This window comes from Mustela putorius, unplaced genomic scaffold, assembly GCF_011764305.1.
Source record: "Mustela putorius furo isolate JIRA1106 unplaced genomic scaffold, ASM1176430v1.1 tig00003845_pilon_pilon_pilon, whole genome shotgun sequence".
NCBI lineage: Eukaryota > Metazoa > Chordata > Mammalia > Carnivora > Mustelidae > Mustela > Mustela putorius.
In genome coordinates this window covers 61,110,082-61,130,685 of record NW_025421998.1, presented here as the reverse complement: position 1 = coordinate 61,130,685, position 20,604 = coordinate 61,110,082, and the positions used below count along the sequence as shown (strand labels likewise).

Genomic DNA, 20,604 nt, shown 5'->3' with positions numbered 1-20,604 from the left:
CCATAGATCCATTGCCCACATTTACCAATAATTTATATTTTGCTTGACTGTTCTGTGTGTGTGTATTTCTGAACTATTTGGAAGTACGTTAGAAACATGGTGCCCCTTTATCCCAAAATGTGTACTTCCTAAAAGCAAGAATATCCTTTTATCCACAGTGTAGTTATCAAAATCAGGAAGTTGAACATGGATATATTACCCTTATTTAATCCTGACGCCACATTCACAGTTCAATGAGGTGAATGGAGGTGCTGGAGCCAGTAAAGCTCCCCAGATAATCAGTAGATGCCCTCTGGCCCCAGATGAGACCCACCTGAGCCACTCTATGCTGGGGACACAGCCCCAGCCCTGGACCCCTCCTCCCTTTCTCAATCCCTCTCTCTCCAAGTTGGGGAGCTCCTGCCGAGGTAAAAGGGGCGGGCTGATGAAAGGCATTAACCCCTTGTCTGCAGGCTGGACACAGAGGTTGGCCCCTAGCTGGCCGTCCCAGGCAGCAGCCTCTGCCCAGCACCGCTATAAATAACCTGGAGTGCGGGCTGTGGGGCGGTGTCACGCCGCCCTGGCCTGGCACGCAGGGGAGAGTGGCCCCTGAGCCTGGAGGCTTACCTTGGCCTCGGTGCCTCCGTGTGGGGGGAGGGGACCAACCGGGCTTCAGCTGGGGGAGGGGCGGACGGGGCGGGACCTGTGCTCCTTTCCCCATACTCCGCTGGCATGGGGGGTCCCGCGGGGCCCCCGCTCTTCCTCCATGCCCCACATTGGCTCCTCTGCCTGCTCTGCCTCCTCCCGCAGCTGCTTAAAGTAAGTGCAGGGCGTGGGGCTCCGTATCAGGGTGGGGGCGCCCGAGGCGGTGCTGGGAACTCCGCGGTGGGAGTTGGGTCTCAGGGCCGGATTACTGGACCAGGTTTCACTCAGCCCAGTTAGGAGATGGGTGACTTGGTGGCGGGGGTGAGGTTCGGATCCCTGTATGGGAGGAAGGGTGGAGATGGATCTCTTGCCTGGTTGAGGGAGGCAGGTGGAGGGGAGAGGGAACAGACATCAGCTAGGATGGGACATGGAGACCCTTTACAGCCCAGCAGAGTGTTGTGGGTGAATCTCTAGTGTCTAGGGCATGCCCCTCCTCAGGTCCAGAAATTCCCTATCCCCTAGCCATTTTGTCCCCTCCCTCATGGGTCCCTCTCCACCTCCCCACCACACCCTCACCCTACACCCTTCCCAGAAAGAGAATGCCAGAGGTGCACCCTCTGTCTCATGCCACCCTGTCCCTACCTGTCTCTCACTGCGTTAAAGCAGGCAACCGCCAGTTCCAACTGAACAATGGGAAGAGGGGGCACTGGGAGGATCAGCCTAGTCCAGGGTTTCTGAAAACAGTGGGCACACGCCACCCCCACCCTGTGGCCCGAGTCAGGGTGTGCAGGTGGGTGCTGGGGTGGAGGGTGGATAGATCTATACAGAAAAAGCTGACGAGGTAGGGGTGAGGCTAGGAGGGAATGGTTCCCAAAAACAGATGCAGGAGGAACCCACCCTGAACCCTCTCCCCATTTTACAGATGGGGACACCAAAGCTCAGAGAAGGAAGGACATCTGTTCTAGGTCACGCTTCTCATGAAGAGCCACAACATTTAAAGGGTTCAGAGAGGCAAGAGGGGCCCAGAGGCCACACAATTCTGGGGAGAAGAACCAGGCTAGAAGTCAGGGAACCCAGTGTTGTCCCGACTCTACCACACATCAGCCTCTGGTGTCGTGGGCCTCGATGTCCTCATATGCACACAGAAGACTCATTTGTTTAATCGTCTTTCAGCAGATAGACAGTGAGCAACCACGGCCAGTGGCAAAGTGGCTTTGCCAACACACCTGATTCAAATCCTTGCTCTGCTACTTAGTGTGTGACCTCGGACAGGTTACTCAGAGATCTTCTGAGCCTCGGGTCCTCATGGGTAAAATGGAGGTGGTATCAGTGCTTACCAGATAGAGTTATCGTGAGGAATCATTGAGATAATCTAAGTAAAGCTCTCAGCACCGTGACTGGCACAGAATAAGCCCAGTAACTGCAGCTATGGTTTACTGCCAGGCACTAGAGACAAAGCACGATTCCACCCCGCCCCCCGCCCCAGGGGCCCTGCCCTCCCGGTGGTCTGGTCAGGAGAAGGAGAGGGGCCGGTCAGTGCCCCCTATGGGCAGCCAGCCCTCATACTTGCCAGGTCCTTTTAATGACATTGAAGGTTGTACTTGGGATGAGTACAGACTGTGGAGTGGGTTCACTACCACCTGTGTCTTCCCACACCTACCCCAGATGCCCTGGGCTTTGAGCTCTTTTTGCCACCTGCTAGTCATTCTTGAGATACATGCTTTTCAAGGGAGCCAGATGTGAAGCCCAGGGTTGCCCCTTGACCCTCCCCTCCAGGAGCCATGATGCTGACCACAGAACCTGGTGAGCCAGGGAGGGCTTCTGGCTGCTGCACCAGAGCCAAGGCCAGTTGAAGGGTGGTGGGAGTGGGGGGGGATATATATCTATGGGAGGGTCCCCTGGGTTCTGGGGGTGTCAGAACTAGGAACCTCAGAGGCAACAGTCTGCATCCCCTTAGAATCAACCAAAACCTCCCCCTAGTTTCCTGGGAGACCCCAGGCTGGGACTGAAGATTGGTCACATGTCACCACCGGGAGAAGAACTGAATCATAATCTCCTTGGCCCCAAAGCACAGACTTCCTTGTGGTAACGACATTTATTTCTGGGTCTTTGTCCAACTATTCCAAGATTTCTGCTCATTGCGACAAGAGGGTATGGGACCCAGAGATGGAGGTGGGAGGCAAGGCACTGCAGGAGGGCCCTGGCCTCCAGCCCTCTCATTCACTGAACTGGCATTTAAGGAGGACGTGGCACAGTGGAGTCCTGAGGGGAAAATGCCAGCCCACGGCTCCTGCCCTATGGAGTTGATAGCCTAGAAGGAGCCACTGGTGGGAAGAAAATAATGGTAAAGAATTGAATGTGCATTTACAAACACTGGTTTTTGGATCTAAGAAAGTTGTGTGCAGGTTATGATAAAGTCTGCTGGGAGGTGGATAGGACAGCTTGGGTAGGGACAGGGCACCCCCGGAGGAGAGCTGTGGGAAGAGCCAGAAGTAGGGGAAGGCCCAGACAAGCCCCAACCTTGAGAAGAGATGGTGCAGGCTTTGGGGGTCTGGTGGGCCGTGGTGGGATCAGACATCTGTCCCAAGAGGACGGGGAGCTCTGGGAGCTTCCTGAGTAGGGGAGAGGCATGCCCTGATCTGCCATTATGGAAATTCCAGCTGCTGGTTTAATGGGGAGGACACGCTGACCTGGCCCGCACTCAGAACCCAGAGGAGCCGAGCTTTGACCTTGGTGCTCCCGGTTGCCCTCCAAGGGCTTTGGGAAGCAGCTTTCTTGAGGCAGCATATAATCATGAAGCCTATCTTGTGCACTGGGCACTGGGCTGAGGGTGGAAAGTGAGACGGTTCTTTGCAGGCAGGAAGAGGTGGAGGGACGCTAAGTAACATGACCACTGGATTTCCAAACTCTTTGATTTTAACCTTTTGAACTATTCACCTTCCCCTCTGTGAAGACCCTAGGAGTCTACCAGCCCCTCTTGGACTTTTGGGCAGCAAAATATTGCTGCCCCTCCCCCCTCCATCATCAGGGTCTCAGAACAGCCCTTCTGTGGCCTTTTGCTCCAGGTCCCACCTTCTGGTAGGGCCATCCATCCCGAGAAGATTCAGCTACTAGAGAGAAGACCAAAGCTTCAAAAGTCTGGCTGCGCAGCCCTCCCCAAGACCAAGGACAGGGCTCTGCACCCCTTCCCCACACACTCAGGGCCTGCAACGTGCAGCCAGGGGGCTCTGGGGTCATTGCCAGAAGCTAATTCGTCTAATAATTTTTCCTCAAAATTAAGCTACTTTCTGGGTAGCTGATGAAGCCCATCATCCAATTTATTCTCTGTTTTTTTGCCACTTTGATGATGTTTATGTACTTTTTAAAAATACCAGTTTGTCTGAGAGCACTGCTTACTTAATTTTGTATTCCTGGCAAGTCTTAAATTCGCACCACTTTACGAATTACAGGACTATTCTGTACCCTCTCTACTGTCATTTTCTACTTTATCTGATTTTAGCCATTATTAGGAGTCCTCAGCCAGTTTGTCTAAAGGCTCTTTATTCAAAATTCTTATTTTTTAAGATGTCATTTAAAGCCCACCAGAGGGAAGAATAGACTATTCAATATTTTGTTTATTCCCTTTCGCATCTACACAGGGCTTATCACATGCTCAGCCCTGTTCTAAGCACTGCTAGGTATTACCTATTTTAAGCTTCATAATACCCATAGAGGATAAGACCTTCATTACCCCCATTTTACAGATCAGGAAGCTGAGGCAAGGTCATGTGCCCAAGGTCAGTCATCTGGTCGTGGCAGGGTCAGGATTCAAACCAAGAAGGCTGACTCTAGATTCTATTCCCTTTACAAAAATTTAATTAGACTCCTCAGAAAGATCCCAAACAAATAAGAATGGAATGATTTTAGGTTATCTGGACATTAGATGAGTTGATAATTAAGAGGATACTTTTAAACCTAGAGATCTATTCTAGGGCATCCTCCTGGGCAGCCACCTGCCCCTTTATGGGCACCCCCCACCAGGGTTTCCTCCATCCTCAGACATCTGTGTGAGGGCCCAGGGCTTGGGATAGGTCAAGGGGAGAGGCATGGAGAAGAGACAGCCCCAGGCTGTCAGAGATGAGAAAGAGCACATGAGAAGGAGAGGCCTGGGAGTTTCTCCAGGTGAACTGTTGGCAGTTAGAACTGGATGGGAGAGTGGGCATCTTAGAAAGAGGCACCTGCAGGAACCCTCAGGGATGGGAGGGCCCACAGGAGGCTGCTGGGGCCCTTGGGGTCTTCACTTAAAGTCCAGCACCTGTTAAGTTAGACCTGAGTATCTAGTCGCCCCTTCCAGGAAGCCTGCCCAGATACTACTTCCTTCATATGCCCGCCAGCCCCTTACCCTCTGCCTTAGTCAGCCTCCGCCCTAGCACTGCCTCCTGTGTGTCTGCTCAGGGCTCAGAGCCAGCCTCTTCCTCACCTCCTGCCGTGCCCCCACTTCTCCTCCCTTTCTCCTCCTCTCTTCCCCCTCTGCTCCTCCTCCCTCCCTCCTCCCCTTTCCCCTTCTCCCCCTTGCCCCCTCCTCCTCTTCACTTCACCCTTCCACCCCCACGGGCCTGAGTTTCTTCCTCCTCTAGCCCTAGCTGGGCTCAGGGAAACCAGTGAATGAAAGAAAACAGTGGGGAGGAATCCTCCCCCTCCCCGAGGAGTCCTCTCTGACCTTGGGCAGGGAGGGAGGAGGCAAAGAGGGAGCTCACCCCATTCCCCTCTGGTGACTGGCGGCCTGGCCACAGGACCTGTGGTCCCGTAAATCTCCACGGCTTAGACCAAGGGCTAAATTTAGAGGCAGCTTTGTAGCCAGACCAGGAGGGAGCACTAGGCTGGGCGACACTCTGGCTCCAAGGAGGTCGCACCTTTGAGGCCTGCCTGGTCCCTGGGGCACAGGTTCTGCCCGGACAGAGCCCAAGGTAGACGAGCAGCTGGCATCTGGGCCCTGGCCTCTTGCTGCCTCCTCCTCCTGCCAGGGCCTCTCCCCCACCCTTTCTAACGTGAAGGCTTCCAATTCCAGGCACACACGGGCTGGAACCAGGAACTGGGCTGGCTCCAAAGTGAAAATGGAGAGAGAAGGAATCTGACAAGCAGGAAGAGCCCAGATCCTGAGCTGCCGGAATTGGGGGTAGGGGTGCAGCTCCATCTGGCTGAGGGGGTCGTGGACTCATCCACCCATCCATCCAGTTTTCAGCCAACAAACACTTACTGAGCACCGGCTATGTGCCAGGTTCGGGACTGGGAACTGGGGACACAGATGAGAACCGGCCAGATGGACTGCCTAGAGTCTCACTGGGTAGAGGTGAGGGCTGGCAGGTGGCTCTCTGTCCCTAGGACATCTAAGAGCTGGGTGCAGAAGCCTAGAGTGTCCCTTGCAGAAGAGAGGATAATCCGGGGGGTGGGTACCGAGGGGGGCTCAGAATAACTTATAAAGCCCAAACTTCTCCACATGCAAGGCCCAGCCCAGCTGGCTGGGCCTGCACACACTCCGGCTGTGACCCAGCTCCCTGCCCATGGGTCTCACTGCACAGTGAGAATAACTTCTTTCTTGAGCGGTCTCAGGAGCCCCACAGCCACCCTGTTGGGGACTGTTAGGGACTCTCCGCATCTCTGGACCACAGCCTCCCCTTCCTCACCCAGGACCAACTCTTCTGTGTATTTGACCAAGCCACAACCTACCAGACAATCTGTCTAGTCTTGCCTCAGCCCCTTACCTGCTGTGCAGCCTTGAGAGGTGACTAGGCCTCTCTGGGCCTCAATTGCCTCTTCTAGAAAATGGGGTTATTCGCAGCTACCTCAGAGGCTATTGTGGGGCTCGAATGAGCTGTGGTAAAGCACTTAGAGCTGTGTTGAGCCCGTCCTAAGTGCTGGTTTCCCACTAATGAAGCCTCTCCTTCCCACCTATCTACCTCTACCCTGTTAATGGCGTCCTCAGACCGGAGGCTGGCAGCCTCCTGACCAGGTCCTGCACTTTCTTGCCTCTGAAACTTCATTGGCTCAGCTCCTGCCTCAGGGATCACTTTCTGCTCTTCTTATCCTTCCCCTAACTTGGACGCAGCTGTTATCCTTTTGGACTGAGCTCCAGCGCCCAATCCTTCATGGAACCCTGAGTCTCCTTACCCAGCATGCACTGGGCATTGCTGAACGGGGTCCCCAACATGGGGTTCAAGCTGTATCTTCAGGGGCCCAGTGCTGGGAGGGGTGCTGAGGGCTAAGGGGGATCGGTGCTGGTTAGAGAGCTGGGGAAGAAGGAACATAGGGTTTAAGGAAGCTTTTCTCGAAGAGAAGGATTTGAGTTGGGCCTTGGGACTCCCAAGAATAGGGCTTGAAGCCCCACCCCTATGTCTGAGCTCTCTTATTGTACCTCTCCTTGCTAGGGGCCACCATTTAACATGTTCCGGGCTGCTGACCTGCAGTCACTTGTTTAAGGTACGCCAAAAACCCTATGAGGTTGTTATTATGTCTGTTTTAAAGACGTGGGGAGCCAGGCTCAGAGAACTTAAGTCACTCGGCCAAGGCCACTGAGCTAACAAGCAGTGTGCCCAGAGACCTGAACATGGTAGGCTCTCAGAGTCTACCGTCTCTGAGAGCTCGTGGCCCAGCCCTTCAGGTGGGACTATTCATGGCAGTGTCTCTGCTTTCCTTGGCCCACTGAGAACAGCAACCTCTTCTTCCTCCCTGCCCACCCAGCACTCCCAGCAGCCACGGCTCTGCCCAAAATAGGCACCTCCAGGGTCTGTCGTGATTTAAATTGAGTCAAACCCACCCCATCAACCCCTTGAAGAGAAGAACATCTTTAGCTCTGCTGGGTTATTGGACTGGTGGAGAATTTCCAGAAGATGGAGCCCGGATCTGGGAATTATTCCAAACCCTCCTCTGATCTGCTCACCCAAGCAGCCCAGGTCTGAGCAGCATATCAATACGGAGCACAGCACCCTGTGCCCCAGTGCTCTGCTCAGCGAGGAGGCTCGGATAGCTTCAGATGCAGAGGCAGCCCAGCAATCCCTGGGTCCTGGCAGAGGCGGCCCTGACCCTCCCCTCCCCTGTGCACTCAGACTGTGTGCTGAAAGATGGACAGGAGACACCTGAGTGATGGGGCCACGATGAGGCAGTTGGCGGCTTGGAGAGAAGGAGCTTTCGTTTAAGACGCAAAGTCTGACCCGCCTGAGGGTCCACCCTCAACACCATGTGCCTCTGGGTCAAGCATTGCCTCTGCCATGATCTCCAGATGAGGCTGACTCACTGGAAACTCTGTGTCCCCGTGGAGGGCACTACGAGCTGCTTCATAAACAAAAAGGGGCAAGGAGGGGGTTAGGAAACGTATGATGGGTCAGGCCTAGGGTCCCTACTCTGCTCAGATCCAGCCGAGGGTGGGACCTCAGAATTGCAAATCCGGGGACCAAGAGTGCTCCCTCCCCTTTTTAGCCCACCTCACCCCTAGCAGGGGCTCCCTGGGCAGCAGGGCCTGCAAGGCCTTCCCAATGCCCAAAAGCTGATGCTGAGGAGCTCCCAGTAGCCACTGGGATATGGGTACAGCTGACCATGGGCCCTAATGTCTCTCTGTCCTGCAGGCCAAGATGCCAGAGCTCCCGGCTCGTGGGAGCCCCTTACAGACACACACACACACACTACAACTATACTACTCACACAAGTACACATGCCACACAGACATAATACACCCCCCACATACACCCACACAGATCACACACACCACATATGCCCCTGCTCCCCTGCAACTCCTTCTGTTCCCAGCCTCCTGGGGGAGAGTCGGCTGGTCTCAGGTGCAGTGACAGCCTAGGAATGGGGTCCCTGCCACCCTAGGATCTCTGAAGAGCAGCAGGCCGTGTTCGCCCATCTGGCCAGGAGGGGTTATTTATTAGGAGCTCCAGGTCAGCATGAAGAGACGAAACATGCAGGCCCTGTCCCAGCACAGGAAACAGACTGAGCCAGATGTGGCTGAGGGCTATGGGGCTCTACCCCCCGGGGAGACATCCTGGGGCAAACATTGACCCAGCTACTAGCGAGGGAACATGTGACCGGCAAGGGGAAGGGGAGGGACTGCCCACTGGTGGGCAGTGCCTTCTAGAATCCCAGAATCAGGAATGTTAGGGTAGGGAGAGGCACAAAAGTCATCTTGCATACACACAAAAGAGCACAAGTGCATTCACACACACGCATACTGGCCACAGCATAGGAAAAAATGGTGGCCTTGGGAAGAATAGGAGATGAGAGTTAGAATTCTAGAGTGCTGAGCTCTTGTTAAATCTCACTCTATGTATTCCCCAGCCTCTCTGCCTTTGCACATACTGTGCTCTCTCCCTAGGATGCTCTTCCTGGCACCCTCCTTTTTAGCTGGGCAAACTCCTACTCTATCTTCAAAGCCCACATCTGCATGACCTCCTCCAAGATGCTGCCCCATTCTGCCTCAGCAAATTGTAGATGCTGTAACAGCTTGGTCCCCCATCCATCCTTCCCACCAAAAGATGGCCCCTCCGAGGCAAAGATAACCACATTTGCTTTATTTCTCTATGTCCAGCACCCATTCTCATGGTTTTTTTTCCAAAAGACGGGGTCCTGGATAGTCTATCTTTTAGATGAAATTGCCATGGTTGCATCAAGCATGTCTGTTTTCTGGTGAGTATCCACGTTGGCACAGTGATCCCTTTCTTTTCCCCTACTCATTCTTCTGCCTGACCCCAAAGTGCCACCTCTTCCAGGAAGCCTTCCCTGTTCTCCCAAGTCCAGGTTAGGTGTCTCCCCTATGAGGAGACACCCTTGGTTTTAACTGCCTGTTTACCTGCGTAACAGGGAAACAAAGTCACATTGTCTGCTCTCCTCCCCTTCTTCCTGTGCCTTCTGAGTGTAGGGGATCTCTACCTGGCCTGGGACTGTCCCAAGGACATGCGGTGGGTTTCCCAACCAGAGCCAGACACACAGTAGTGTTCTACAAATACTGGTTCGGTAAATGAACAGCTGGTAGACACCCACCCATCCTAAGGAGGAGAGCCCTGGGGACCAGGGGCTGGATGGCTCAGATTCCAGCCTTGGAGGTCAAGCTGCCCTGGACCATTTCTAAGGCCTTGTCAGCATTCTGGTCCTGACCAAGTAGCCATCCTAATGCATGGCAGCCATTTCCCTCCTCAGTTTTCCCTTCTATACAGCAGAAGTGAGAGAGGTGAGGGCCGAGGGATAGAACAGGGTAGGGGGAACAGGTAGGAGCTGGCAGTGGCTAACCTGGGCCTGACCTTGGCCCCGCATCCCTCCCATCCTCTAGGCTGCCGGGCCGAGCCGGGCGCCCGTGGCCCTGCCCCCATGGGTGCTGCTGGAGCAGTATTGCCTTGGACTCACAACCCTCGCCAACAGATCAGGTATGCGCGTCAGCCCGGGAGATTGGGGGGTGGGTTGGGACCAGGAGGGAGGAGGCAGCTCTCCTGGACCAGACCCAGCTCTGTGGGGTGGTGAATGGTGACTGGCTTCCTGACTCTCGTCTCTGTCCTGGGACCGGCCCCTCCCCTATTTGGGGCTCAGGCCCTTCACCAGTGATAAAGGACTTGGCCCTCAGCTTCCAGCTCCCTGCATCTAAAGGAAGCTGGCTGGGCTGGCATGCTAGAACCAAAGGAGGGGCCCCGCTCTGCTTATCAGCTTGAGCAAGAGCGGCAGAAGGTGTGAACCACATTTTCCAGTTGCCGTGACTACAGGTGTCCCCTCCCAGTAAGGGCTTGTAACGCAGCAGCCGGGGCCCCTGAATTCTGACCCCTCGGAGTCTGCCAGCAGTGGACTCCGAGTCCCGGTCAGCCCCTACAGAGCTCAGAAGAGCTGTGGGCTCTCATAGGCTCTGGAAATCTGTCCCCAGGCCCCACCCAGTGTTCTGGCATTGTCAGGTCTGCACCCACAGGAGCGGCAGAGAGAGACGAGGGCTGGGGAGTGCTCAGGGCCCTGGAGCTCCTGCCAAGGCCACAAGGAGGTCAGGGCGCTTCCAGCAGTGGGGTCCAGTCAGGTATCTGAGAGGAAAGCCTTGTGGCCTGCCTTCCTGACAGTGGAGTGGTCCAGAGCTCAGGTGCAGGGGTCAGACGACTCAAGCCTCCATCTTACCTCTTCCACTTAGAAGCATTGTGGCCCCAGTGAGTCACCTAAGCCTTCCGTGTTCACTAACCAGTGGATGCCATGGACTACCACACACCACACACTGTTACACAACAGTAACATATTTTCTCACAGTCCCGGAGGCTACGAATACAAGATCAAGGTGTTGGCAGAGTTGGTTTCCTCTGAGGCCTCTCTCCTTGGCTTGGAGATGGCCGCCTTCTGCCCTGGGTCTTCCCACAGTGCACGTCTGTGTCCTGGGCTCCTTTCTCACAAGGACCCTGGTCTCACAATGGATGAGAGCCAGCACTGATAACCTCACTTTAATTTCATTACTAATTAATCTCCAAATAAGGTCACATTCTGAGGTACTGAGGGCATATGGATTTAGAGGGACACAATTCATCCCAGAAGACCACCTAAGCCTCAGTTAGAAACAGGTCTGAGTCGGCCTCAGAGGCTTACTGTGATGTTTGAAGGAGAGATCATGGAGACACCCAGCATGGGCCAGGTCAAGCACCCATCAGCTAGGAAATGAGAGCACCCCCATTTCAGGAGGATCCAACCTTCCCCCCACCAGAGCGCTCTGCTCTGAGAGGCAATACTGGTTTATCAGGATTCTCCCTGCCCTGCCCTCCAGCACATAGCACAGACCCTTGCCTTCCCCATGACCACTAGTGGAACAGTACCCCACCCCTTCTCCCCTGAGTTTAGTGGGGAGGGACTCAACCTCACCAAATATGAGGCCTCCCCTGCTTAACTCATAATGTCATTCATCTGTTTGCAAATGGGATACATTACATGGATATAATTTGGAAGAAAAAATATTTTTAAAAATCAAAGAAGACAATGAGTGTTCATTATTCCACAACCTGGGAATGTTGATAATGTTTATATCCCCTAGGAGTTTATCGACCTATCGAGCCTCATGTTATTTCTTTTGTGTTTTTTAAAGACACATTGATGATTCTGTGCCTACAATTTTGGAGCCGGCTTTCTCCCCTTATAAGTCAGTGTGAGCTTTTCTCCATGCCATTAAATGAGCATTCTCTATATCACTGATGACACTGCCCAGCAGCGGTGGTGCGGACACATCCTCCTTCCTTCACCACGCCTTTAAGATGGGACGCATAGGCAGTTAGGATGCCCTTGGGCCTGAAGAATAGTTTCTCAGGTCCCCACATGAAACTGACCTCATTTAAGTGTCCAGGGATTGAGAAAATGCATGCATGGTGACTGACGTAAGTTCAGAAAGAAGCAAAACCCAACCATCTATTGTTTAGACATACATACACAGGATAAAACTGGAAAACTAAGAGCAAGGGAATGATCAACATTTGAGAGAATGTGTCCTCTGGGAAAGGAGTATTTAGATAAATATGTAAGTGGTTGGCAATGATCTCATTTTGGATTCGGCGGTAGATTTAGATTCCTTAAATTTACTACTACATCTGAACTTCCATAAAAGAGAACTAAAATAAAATAAAGTTAGGCCATGTGTGGGCTAATGATGACAAGTGGTCATAAGTCAAAAGCTGTGACCAGTTCAAATGTATGCCTCTGAGGTCCAAATAAAGGAAAACCACAAATAATCATAAGAGACTTCAGGCAAGCTTTAAATGGATTATTTCTGTTTTGTTCGTCAGAGAGGCACCTAATAGGGCATAAATCATAAGGCATGTTATTTGTTCAGTCCATAGGCAATATAAGGGTCCAAATGGATTCAGGAATCCCTTAAAACAAAGTAACTCCCCAATCCAACATGTGTATGCACACACACACACATACACAGCCCGCCAGGTATGGTCAAACGGCCTTGGCCAAGAGAGCCTTGGCCAGAAGACAGAGTTGCTGCCAAGACCTGGAGCATTCTGATGGGTACAGGAGATCAGTCAGTGAACAAGACCAGCCCTGGCATGGGTGGGGGGCGGGTAGAGGAGACAGTGGAAAAATCAACCTTGGTGTGACACAGACCAGCCCTAAGAGATGGAGGACCAGGGAGGCCCTCCCAACCCAGACAAGACAAAGGAGTGCAAAGTCAATGTTTGAATGTTTGAAGGGCACATGGGAGTCAGCCAGACTAACTGGAGTGTAGAGCCGTCAGGGCGTTCCTTGCAGAGGGAGGTCTAGAATGGTTCCGGGGGAGGGACGCCTGGGTGGCTCAGTTGGTTAAGCAGCTGCCTTCGGCTCAGGTCGTGATCCCAGCATCCTGGGATCGAGTCCCACATTGGGCTCCTTGCTCGGCAGGGAGTCTGCTTCTCCCTCTGCCTCTGCCTGCCATTCTGTCTGCCTGTGTTCACGCTCTCTCTCTCTGACAAAAAAAAAAAATAGAATGGTTCCGGGGGATGATAAGTCGTTCGAAAGAGCATCTGAAGTTTGGCAGGAGGGAGAGCATGAAGAATCGACAATACGGAAGAGTATTCTTGGCAGTGCTTAAGAGCTGAGCTCCATCCTGAGGGCAACAGGGAGCCACTCTTAAAGGAAGAATGCCATAATCTTAATTACAGAAAAATCACTTTGTGTGCCTAGTGGAAGAGACAGGGAGCCCGGTCCAAATGCTGCTGAGGTGAGGATGGCCCAGGGGTTGGAGAGGGGAATTCTTTTTTGTCCATATGTCAATGAGAATGTGGGATTAGAAGGTTGCTGAGGGCCCTGCCCCGTCCCATGGTTGGACTTGAAGATACCATCTCCCCTTGGCCATCGTCCCCTGTGCCAAGGGTGTGTGGGGGAAGAGTGTCTGGCCTGGGGGCGCTGTCTCTAATGAGGGGGCGCTGTCTCAAGTGCCTCCAGGCAAGAGTAGGGCACCTTCTGGCCTCAGCCAAGACTCCCCACACGCAGCAGCCCCTGATGACTCCCAGTCAACCCCACAACTTTGACCCAATCTACCTACTCCTTGTGTATTCATTCTGACTGAGCACAGCTCCGAGGAGAGGCAGAGACAGATCTATCCCCTTAAATCCTATTTTCCAGCTGACATTTGATGGGTGGTGGGGTGAATGAGAGAACGTGTGTGATGCTGTGAAGACATGTGACAGCGAGACGCTGTGTGTGTTTCCAGTGTGCTCTGTGTGCCTATTTTGCTGTGCTCTGAAGGACCGTGTGTGTGCCCAAGCTCACCTACAACTGCCCACTGCCAGCTGACATCAGAGGTGGGCCGGGAACACCTGCCTCACCCCGTGCTCCTCATGACACATCCCAGCACCTGTAATACTTCCATGAACCTACTTGCATCCTGTCTCCCTAGTCCCCAGGGGACACACAACCATCCCAATACCTCCCCTCCCTGCCCCAACCCCAGTGCCTGGCCTGCTAGAAGATCTCCATCCTGGGGGCCTGCCTTCCTCCACTGCTTCCTTAGGTAGCAAAAAGGCCCCACAGTTTGTCCATTTGTAGTTGGATTTCATCTAGTTGAGGAAATTTTGAGCTCTCTATAGTTTCTTCCTCATTTACCTATTTACAAACACTCAAGTGAGCTGTAAAATCAATTTGTTCCAAAGCTGCTGCCTTCAGGTCCATCTCTGCCACATCTAGAATAACACACGATTATGCTCATAATAATAGGATCCATGAAGAGATGGCCCCTGTGTCCTGGAAACCAGGGCACCTTGAGTCTGTGGGTCTCAACTGCCCAGTTGAGATGCAAAACAGTCTTTGGTTCTGCCCCTGAGATAGTCACTTCCCAGAGGGATCTTAAGGATGTGTGGTCTCCCAGTTAAGAGCCATCCAAGTCTCCCAGGCCATCCTACTCGGCAGAAACCTGTATGGGAGGCAAGAAGTCCCTGGCCTCTGGTCACTGGGCACTCACCACACCAGCATAGTGGCTCTGATGACAAGCACCCTAATAACTTAGCTTGATTTTTCACTCTTTTCCCCTGTACTATGATCAGTGTGTGAAGGACTCTCCTTTATGCACGAATACAATTATCCCCGGGTGAAGACGTGGGCTGACCCTGCCAGCCACATTCTAGCCTATGTGGGACCCTATGGGCTGGGGGTCAGCCTGGGATTAGGGACAGGACTTGGCCTTGGGTTATGTTGTGGACTTAGGTCAGAAACTGGGGTTGGGACTCAACCTATCTTCCCTTGCTCCTGGCACAGGCTACTATGAACACCCAGTGACCTTTGTGTCTTTGGCTACACAGAGCTAAGCCAAGAGCTCTAATGGTCCATTCAAGAGGTAGAAGACTGGCCTGGCTGGCAGATCTGCTCCTGGTACCTGCCAACAAGAGAGCCCTGGAGAGATGCCAGTGCTCATCTCTGGTCTCAGTGCCCTCTGGCTCTCGGGCTCTGCCTTCCCAGTGACCAAAACATTCATATGGAGAGTGGTGGAACTGGAACATGCGAAAGCAGGCTAGCCCCCCTCTTCTCCTCTTTCTGGTGAGGACACAGTGTTAGCTCAGGGTGCTGTTTGCCTTCTCTGGCAGGCTTCTTCTGAGAGGAAGCCAGCAGAGGGGAGGACAAGACTAGTTCCCCTGGGACTTCCAGCCCAGTGGGGACTGGATCCCAGCTCCCTCTGCCCTCTAAAGATAGAAACACTCAACACACACTCACACACACGTACACCTTCCTCAGGCTTTGTGTCTCAGAACTCAGAGCCAGAGACTCTCAAGGCTGGGAGGGGCCTCAGAGAACATTTGCAGAAAACGTTCTCCAAGAACTCTTGGAGAAACAGCCCTAAGAATGGGGGTAACATCCAGGAAGAGTAGACACAGAGGCAAGACCAGAACTCAGCCTGAGTTGAGGTGCACCATACCCAGTCCCTGTCTCCTGAGCCCAGATACACACACACACACACACACACACTCACGCTGGCACAGAAACTAGCTTCAATTGGTCCCCGCCAAGCCAGGAGGACCAGAGACATGTTCTTACTTCTCACTTTGTTCTCTCTGGAGCTCAGGGCAATAAGACCAGGGTATTCAAAATCCCCCCAGATAATTTCAGCTGATTTCTCCCCTGGACTTCCCCCTCTCCATTAAATGACAACACTCTCCTCTCCCCAGCCACCCAAGGGAGAGACTTGGTGCTCTCCCGGCCTCTTGGCTCCTGCGGGAACCCCCTCCCTCTCTCACTCCTCTCTCCAGTCCCTCCTCACCAGGACAGGCTGTCTTCTGAAATACCTCTCTACCCCATCCCCATGACCTGGTCTAAGTATTCATCCATTCAGGCCACTCGATCTCACTAGACTTTTCCGTGGCCTCCCTGCTGCCCTCAAAGCCCCTCTAATCCATTTCCTTCACATAGGCCACATGGTCTTTTCTAGAGCACACATCTGCACGTGGGCTCTCCGCTCCCCTCTCCGCTCCCTTGCCTCCCGTCTCCAGAGTCCTGCCTCAAGGAGAGGAAACTCAGGCCGCCCAATTGTGGCTCTCGGTTACGGAGGCTGTAGTGGGTTCCCCCGCGCGCGGGTGGGCGCGCTTTGCTACCCCTTTCAGCCCCGGGGCCTGCGATCCTCCGACGGAGCTTTCCGGCACCCTAGGCGCATCTCCTCGTTCCCCGCCACCCTTGTCCGGACGTTGTCCTGGCCTGAGGAGACGGACTCCGGGCGGGGCGGGGGGCCGAGGGGGCCCAAGGGACCCGGAGGCCTAGGGGGCTGGAGGCTGGGCCGGGCCGACAGGAGCCACCCGGCCCCGCCCCCTGGCGCCGCCATTGGCCGCGACCGAGCGGGTGGACCCGCGGCTCCGCGCGCTCCGCATCTCCTCTCCGCAAGGGTCCCGACTTGGCAGCCCCGGGCGGTGGGGCGCGGTGCCGCGAGGCTGCCCGGCAGGTCGGAGCTGGACGGGCCGGGGCCGGGCCCCCGCACTCCCCGGACGGCTCACTCTGGCACCCAGTCCCTCGCAGCCACGCCGGGCGCGTACTCACACCCTCTCTGGGCGCGCGGCTCCCGGGCGCGATGGACGCGGCGCTGCTCTACAGCCTGTTGGAGGCCAACTGCAGCCTGGCGCTGGCCGAAGAGCTTCTCTTGGACGGCTGGGGGCTGCCCCTGGACCCCGAGGGTAGGCGGAGGCGACCGCAGCGGGTGGCGCGGGCTCCTTCCCGGCGTGCTGAGTGCGTCCCAGGCCCCGTGCTCTGAGCGCCCCCGGCACCCCAGCTAAGCCCCTCTCTTCTGTCTCCCGTCTCCCAGGTGCCTACTCCTACTGCAACACGACCTTGGACCAGATCGGGACGTGCTGGCCCCGGAGCGCGGCCGGAGCCGTGGTGGAGAGGCCGTGTCCTGAGTACTTCAACGGCGTCAAGTACAACACGACCCGTGAGTGCCCTTCCCCACCCCCTCCCCATCCCCAATTCTCCGCGACGGACTCGGCGCCCGACGCCAGACAAGAGTGGTTTAGGGAGCGGGCACAGCTCTGGACCCGGCGTCGGAGACCTGTTGAGAGCCGCGGCGGCGTCATACCGCTGGCGTTGAGGTTCCCTTACAATGCGGGAGGCGCTTCCTCTGTCCCCTGCCCTACTGTAGCTTCAGGCCAGTAAGAGGTCTGATTTGCCCAGAAAGGGAAGAAGGAAATACTTGCTCCCTTTTGAGGATTTTAAGGGCAAATCTCTCACACATGTTATTTACTCTGGTTGCCTGAATTTCACCTTTGTTCACCCAGCGCTACCGGCACGGGGTTGGTGGGGGGTGAGGGTGGGGGGTCCGTATATGCTCGGCTCCCAAATCCCAGGGTGAGTGCGGTGATCAGACTCTTCCTACAAGACAGAAAGGAGGGCAGGAGTCAGGAAAGATGGGGTGAGCACTCGTGTTGGTGGGGGCAATAGACGCTTCTGGGGCAGAGTGTGTGGGTGACCCCTCACCCCTACCGGGATGTTCCAGACTAGCTCTCTGGGCTGTGAGTCAGGACTCCTGGGCAGCGTTACTCCTACTGCCCAGGTGATGTGTGATGTCTGAATCAGGACCACCCCACATTTCCCAGGGAGAACAGCCCAGGCCCTTCTTCCTCCTGGCAAACCACTGGTTGGCTTGACACTCTGGGGAAGCCGGCAGCAGAAGCTGCTGGTGGGGTAATTCAGCACAGGCTGTGGGGAATGGGGTTGGGGCAGAGTCTGTGCCCTGCGGGAGGTCTGATGGGTGCCAATGGGAGTGTCTTGTAAGACCATGGGCCCTGGCCCACCTTGACCAGCCACTCACATCAGCAGCCCCACCCCACCAGCAGGGAGAGGTCCTCCTGAGACCCCCAGGGCTTCCCTACCTGAAGCCCCTCATCCTGGAAACATCATAGCAACCTCTCTCTGCATATCTGTGTGAACAGCAGCACGGCTCCCCATCACCTCACACTGGCACCAGTGCACACACGCAGTCACGCACATGCATGCGCGCGCACACACACACACACACACACACACACACACCTGTCCAAACCCTCAGGTGCTGAGACCTCCTCTGAGAGCAATGGTTAGAGAATGAGACAGCTGTGCCCGCATCTAATGCTAAGCAGCACTCCCTTGCACCAGTGGAGGGCTCTGGTGGGCCCAGGGAGGAGCCGTGCTCAGAGGAGTCCAACAGCAGAGATGCTCCTAATGGAAGCTGGTGGTAGAGGTAGGAGAGCCGCTGAGGAAGGTTTCTGCATTATCTGAGAACAAGCTTCCCACCCATGATTAAAATAAACCTCTCTGGGTGAAAATGAAGCAGAAGGAGTGACTTTCATTCTCCTTTCCAGTCCTGAGATTCTGAAACTGTACTTTTAGGGTCTGATGAGATGAATCAGAGGATCCTAGGGTCTCTAGTTCAGACTGGCCCTGGGGACAAAGGGCCAAGTGAGGTGATGAGGCCTCTGAATCCCATAGCCATGGACCTAAAGGAGCTCTGCTCTGGTTCCCCCCTCAGCCTGGACTTCTCCTATTCTCCCCACCAATCTGGAGCTCCCCAACAGTGGGGGGGTCTCTTCTTGGGGTGAGGAGTCTCTTCTTCAGAGTTGAGCACAGTATTTCTTCAATCAGCTTATTGATCAGCTACTATGTGCTGACCACTGCGCTGTCATTGAGGCCCTTGCTCACAATTGCAACAGACAAAGGGAATACAGAGTGACAAACGCCCTGATGGAGGAGAGCAAGGGGGGGTGGAGGATGGGGGAAGGGGAACAGGTGAGGCAGAGGAGACATCCCGAAGGAGATGTTGGAGCGCATACCAGACCACTCCCCTCACATCAAGTGAGAGGCTCAGAAAAGTTCAGGGTGCCCCCGAGGTTGGCAAATGGAGTGCCAATTAGCTCCCAGTACCTAATGAGCAATTTTCTTAATTTGGACCAAAGTAGCTGCTGGGAAACCGGAGCACAGGGTGCTGGGAGCATGGCCATTAGCCAGTGCAGCCAGCTGAGGTGGGAAGAGCAGAGAAGCTAATGGCAATGGAAATGTGGTGACTGCTTCCTCCCCTGCCCTGCCTCCTGGTCGAGGCTTCCTGTTGCCCCATTGCCTTTGCAGTGGGATCCTTCCTTTACGAAGGATGCAGGGAGGAAAATAGCTCCAATGAGAAGCCTTGGGGAAGAGGAAGAAGAGTTTGGCTCCTCTTCCTGCCCACTCTTGCTAGGCTGCAGCCAACCCCCCACTGAAGCCTCATTCTTCAGAGGGCCGGCATTCCTGGGGTAAGAAAGCAGCTAGTCATTAGTCCCCATGAGCTTTCTTCCACTCAGCTGAGCACAGAGAATCTGCCACAAATCATCCAAGTGTGGATCATTTTCCAGGTGCCAGCTGCCACGGGGAGAGCTTTGCCCAGGTGATCCCACTCATCTCCACCTTCTCAATGCCCCACCCCTGAGATATGTAACCCTTTTATGCCCATACTACAGTCAGGAAAAGTGAGGCTCAGAGACATGAAGTGACTTTCCCAAGTTATAGTTCATTCCTAGGCACCAGTGCAGGCAGAGAAATCCACAGCCCATACTTTTAACCACGGGGCAATGTTGCCTCCAAAAGAGATAGTTTTCGGGGAGAGTTTAGAGGGACAGAGGACTCATGTCTCCACTCTGGAGGACTGGGGAGGGCTTCGCCCACACAGCTGGACTTAGGGGGACAGGGCAGATTTTAGCAGGTGAAAGTGGAACAGGTACACAGGAGGAGATGAAACCATGGGACTGTCCCATGAAACAGGGACAGGAGGAGATGTCCCTTGGGACTGGTGAGTGTTGTACAGAGTATAGGTAGGAGGAGAAAGAAACAGACCAGAGCAGACACGCGGATATTGGTCTGGTGACGCAGGGTGGTGCAGTGGGTTTTGCTGCCCATGCAGGATAGAGCCTAGGGCAAAGGAGGTCTGCTGTGGGGCCCAGAGCCTCCGGAGACAAGAGGAGGGATCAGGAGGCTACTACAGCTGCCCAAGTCTAATGGGAGCTGCAGGAGCCAACTGAGGGGATGGAAGCGGGAGACCGGGGCACCTGGAATATACAGGACTGGGGTGAGATGGGGACCAGGAGGAGTCAGGGATGACACCAGGACAATGCTGAGCTTAGGTGGAGGTATGTTGGCCCCAAGGAGCTGGTGGGACATCTGAGTGCAGATGTCCATCCAGAACATAGTCTGCTGGAAGGGGAAAGCCCAGGAAAGCGCCTTCTGCTAGAGACAAGGCCTTCTTGGATGTGAGGTTAGCTGACAGGTACAGGTGGCCCATGGGGAAGGACCATTCAGAGTCTTGATAATTTTTACCCAGAGACAATGTCCAGATGCAGCACAGCCAAAGTAAAGGATGGGACTTGTCCATGGCCACACAAGCTAGTCCCTGCAGAAGCAAGTGAAATGTCTGTGTGTCCAAGTTCCCTCCAGGGTTCTCCCCACTGCCCACATTTCTGTGGCCCAGGTTCCGTGGCCCTGGGTGATCATTTGACCTGTGTTAACGCATTAATCTTTGTGCTGACACTTTAATGGAGGTGTAGTATTATCCTC

At 54.5% G+C, this 20,604-nt stretch overlaps 1 protein-coding gene across 2 annotated transcripts in view; it reads left to right on the top strand.

Moving 5' to 3' along the window:
- The first annotated feature begins 589 nt into the window (after window positions 1–589).
- Window positions 590–20,604, top strand: part of CRHR2 (corticotropin releasing hormone receptor 2) — a 47,316-nt gene continuing 27,301 nt past the window's right edge. The window contains exons 1-3 of one of the 2 annotated variants that reach the window (XM_045062846.1): window positions 590–798; window positions 9,926–10,019; window positions 16,859–16,984. In XM_045062846.1, the coding sequence (XP_044918781.1) occupies window positions 712–798; window positions 9,926–10,019; window positions 16,859–16,984 (307 nt within the window). In that variant the 5' untranslated portion in view covers window positions 590–711. Of the gene's footprint in view, window positions 799–9,925; window positions 10,020–16,541; window positions 16,731–16,858; window positions 16,985–20,604 lie in introns of those variants that run through there. The other variant, XM_004762576.3, reaches the window with a different exon arrangement.